General features: G+C 27.6%; 1 protein-coding gene across 1 annotated transcript in view; it reads left to right on the top strand.

Moving 5' to 3' along the window:
- The window catches only part of LOC102675678, an 8,396-nt gene that overhangs the window by 730 nt on the left and 3,836 nt on the right, over positions 1-3,830 (top strand). Inside the window, exons 2-7 of the mRNA XM_031508128.1 lie at positions 378-408; positions 493-812; positions 1,096-1,258; positions 1,447-1,662; positions 2,088-2,341; positions 2,832-3,104. Coding sequence (XP_031363988.1) covers positions 378-408; positions 493-812; positions 1,096-1,258; positions 1,447-1,662; positions 2,088-2,341; positions 2,832-3,104 — 1,257 coding nt within the window. The remainder of the gene's footprint in view (positions 1-377; positions 409-492; positions 813-1,095; positions 1,259-1,446; positions 1,663-2,087; positions 2,342-2,831; positions 3,105-3,830) is intronic.

Below are 3,830 nucleotides of genomic sequence, written 5' to 3'. Positions count from 1 at the left end.
AAAAAAAAAAAAAAAATTCTTTAAAGTCAATTGAGATATATGAATTAATTAAATTTATGGAATCTTCTTGGTAATAATTAATCTTTTCAATTTTGAAATAAAAATGATTAGTAAAAATTGGAATATTTTCAATAAAGTTTAATTCATTTGTAAGACACTTTTATTTAATTTAGTAATAATGTTTCTTTTCTTTATAATTAATATTATAATACTAATTATTTTGAGGTACATAAAGAAGAAGATTTCAATTAGATCAAATTTTATTCTTATGAATACTTTGAATAATTATTGAAGAAATCTTGTGACAAAATAATGTAAAAAAAATTTACTGCATAATAAGATAGAAATTTAACAAGATATCCTGAATTTTTTCAGAATTTTTGAATACCCAAAACGAAAAATTCAAAGGTGAATAAAAATATAATCAGAAATATTAATAAAAATCTATTTTCATATTTCTATACATTACATTACAATTTATCTTTCTTCTAGTAAATATTCCAGCTACTTGGAACGTGGTGCCATCGTTAGAGACAGATCAAAAAATCACCGTGGACCACACTTCCAGCCCGAAAACGGAAGTGACCGGGATCGATAAGGGTCTGCAAATCTCAGACACGAAGGTGTCGACGAAGACGATGGAGCAAACGAGTCCTGCAGACGCGGCACGCGATAAAAGATTCGATTTCGTCATAGACAATGGGAAAAACATTAATATTGTCATGATCATTGCTGATCCTGGCCAGGATCAGGAGGAATTCTGGAAGAACTTCAAGGCTTCTCATCTCTTCTCTGTAGAAGGAATGCTTCAAGTATGATTTTCCATTATCTTTGATTACCTTGATCAATTTTCATTTATTTTTTAGAAAAGAAATTCTTGATAATTGATTTATTAGAGAATTTATTAAGTGAAGAAATAGAGATATTGATATTCTATTTTATTGGTTATCATTTATCATCAAGTTATATAAAAAAAAAAGTTATTAATATAATTCTATTACTTATATATATATTAAAATATATTAAATTTTTATTATATTTAAAATATATTTAAAATATAATATATTTATATTTAAAATATATTAAATTTCTCAGAGTTGTAACAACAATCAAGTGGACAAGATTCAATCAAGATTCTCACTGGACGATGCACTGATTTCTGCTAACAGAGACAAGAAACACGATTGTGAGCACATGTTGCGTTCAAACATTGCGTCATTATTGCTTTGGACACGAGACGTTAAAGGAATGACTACAGGTTTGATTGATAAATTTTTATCCTTCTTCTTGAAGAATCTTTATGAAGAATCTTAATCTTTTCAAAATATATTTTATAAAAAATACAAATTATGTATAAATATTGATTATAAATTAAATTATTCTATCAAATATCTATTCAACAATATAGAAAAATAATTTTGTATATTATAATTATCTATTTATTAGGAACATTGTCAAATGGGAATTTCACAATTCCATCCTTATTTGGATTCGAAGAAACTGTAGGGCTTTCGAAAGAGTTCGACGAAATTGAAGAGAATAACATGAAACCAGAGATTCACAAGCTCAAACCGGAAATTCGTGACTGGCACGTGATCGACGTAGCAAAACCAACCAATCGTGTTTCCTCATTTATGTCTACGCAAAGCAATCGAGAAGATGGTCTCATTTTCATTTTATTAATATATAATATTTCTATTCTTTTAATAAGTACTATATATTAAAAAATTCTTGCTTTATAATTTACATATGCTATTGCATATATTATCCATTTACTAGTACTACATTAACCTATTGCAGTTTTATTAAGATATCTTAGAAAGATATTCTACAAATTTTTAAACGAAATTTAAGTTATTAATTCTTTTATTGAAACGTAAAACTAAAAGAAATCACGCAATTCTGAAGTTGTTACTGATTACAATTTCTATTGTCCGTTTTACAAATCTAGTTAATTATCGATCGAATATTTTTATTATTTTATCTTACTTTATTCGTGTAAATAATATTTTTTATTATTTTTCTCGCCCAGCATGTCTAAATTTTAAAGCAAAAAGTTAAAATAAAATTTCATCTATCACGAACAGACGAAGCTGCATGGAACGTGTTCGACATGTTCTCGAAGATAAGGATGGTCCTGTTCCGTTCGTTGTTGGAATCTCTTGGAAACGTTGGCGCCTCTGAGGAACCCATTCCGTCTCGCAGAGCGCATTTCCTTCGATCCAATTTAATAGACATGGTCGAGGAATTGAAATCGGTTGAAAACGAAAAAGGTTTCATATTGGTCGCCTCAGTACCTGCCTCTGAAGTTAATTCTGCGTTGGAAACTCTACAACGTGAAGTAAATAATTTCGTAAAAATTAATAATTCTTTCGACACGTGCCACTGATTAAGTTTACTAACAAATACGGATGATGTGAACGTATGCATCATAGGGATTTCTTATTTTATGGTGGTCAATGCGTACGATCGCGTCATGGAGAGTTTCTATTTTATGGTAACAACGTATACGGTCGCATCATGAAGAGTTCTTATTCTACAGCAATTGGTCACGAACTTTTACCAGAAATGTGAAAGATGAAAAGAAATTTTTCACATAACCTGGCTTTCCTTTTACATATAGTCATCGTGAACAATCATTTTTGATTTCGTTGCATTTTATTCATCAAAAATTAATATCCATTATTAGAGTGTGACTCTTTGTATTGAATATGTTAATGAGCATATTTTCTTATTAATTAATAATAAATTAGATTATTATCTTATATTTTTATTTTAATAAGATTATAATTCTGTAATAATTAAAAGAGTTATAATTTTTACGATTTAAGGCACAGGATACTCTTGTTATCATAACTGGAGTCTGCACACACGATGGCAAGCCTGTGCCATATTTTGCCAGAGGTCCATCCGCCAAAGTAATTCGTGAGGCGACGAAAATTTGGGATATTCCCAATGCAATCAGAAATGTTATCGCGAATGGTTGTCAGGACTGCAAAAATCGTCGACACGATGCTTCTTCACCTCCAATTGCTCAGTTGAAGATAGTTCCCCATAACTTGGCCAATTTGAAGAGATCTTTGCGAGACACTGTTAAAAAAACGGTAAGTAAATTTTGTGAAATAAATAAAAGATATATACAATACATTTCTTTCTCTTTACATCTCTTTACATAACATACAAGACTGATTATTATATATAATATATGGTTGACTACTTGACATATAAAATGATTATTTTAACGAGCAATTTTTTCTTTAAGAGAATTTACAATAAAAAGATTTTATAAAAATAATTTTAATAATAATAAATTTATTTTTAATTTTTATTAATAAATGATATTAAAAACTGTCTATCATGAACGATAAAACAGTAAATATTAAATGAAGAATAGAGACCGAGGTGAAGTGTTCGGTGAAAGTTAGAATCGAATTCAATGGTATGACGACAGTTTCAAACTGTCCAAGAATACTTGATACAAACCACCTGCGAGTATAAATAGCATACCTCGATAGTGACCTAGACATTGAACCTGAAAAAATAATATAGTGATAATCGTCGTGATAGTTTTAGAAAAAATGTATGTTGATTCAGTTTCTTAGATATTTTATACAAAATAAATATTCATTCAATATTTATAAATAGTACTTATGAAAAAAAAAACAAAATTTTTATAATTTTCCAATATTAATATATTTTTAAAATGAATACAATTTTATTTCATTAAGATTTAAAATTTAATTGATTATATTTTATTATTAACGTTTATATAATTTCTTTTTTTTTATATTAAAAATATAAATTAGGTTATTTCTTTAATATATATTATA

This window comes from Apis dorsata, unplaced genomic scaffold (genome assembly GCF_000469605.1).
Source record: "Apis dorsata unplaced genomic scaffold, Apis dorsata 1.3 scaffold_74, whole genome shotgun sequence".
Lineage (NCBI taxonomy): Eukaryota > Metazoa > Arthropoda > Insecta > Hymenoptera > Apidae > Apis > Apis dorsata.
The sequence above is the reverse complement of the archived record's forward strand: the minus strand, read 5'-3'. Positions and strand labels throughout refer to the sequence as shown.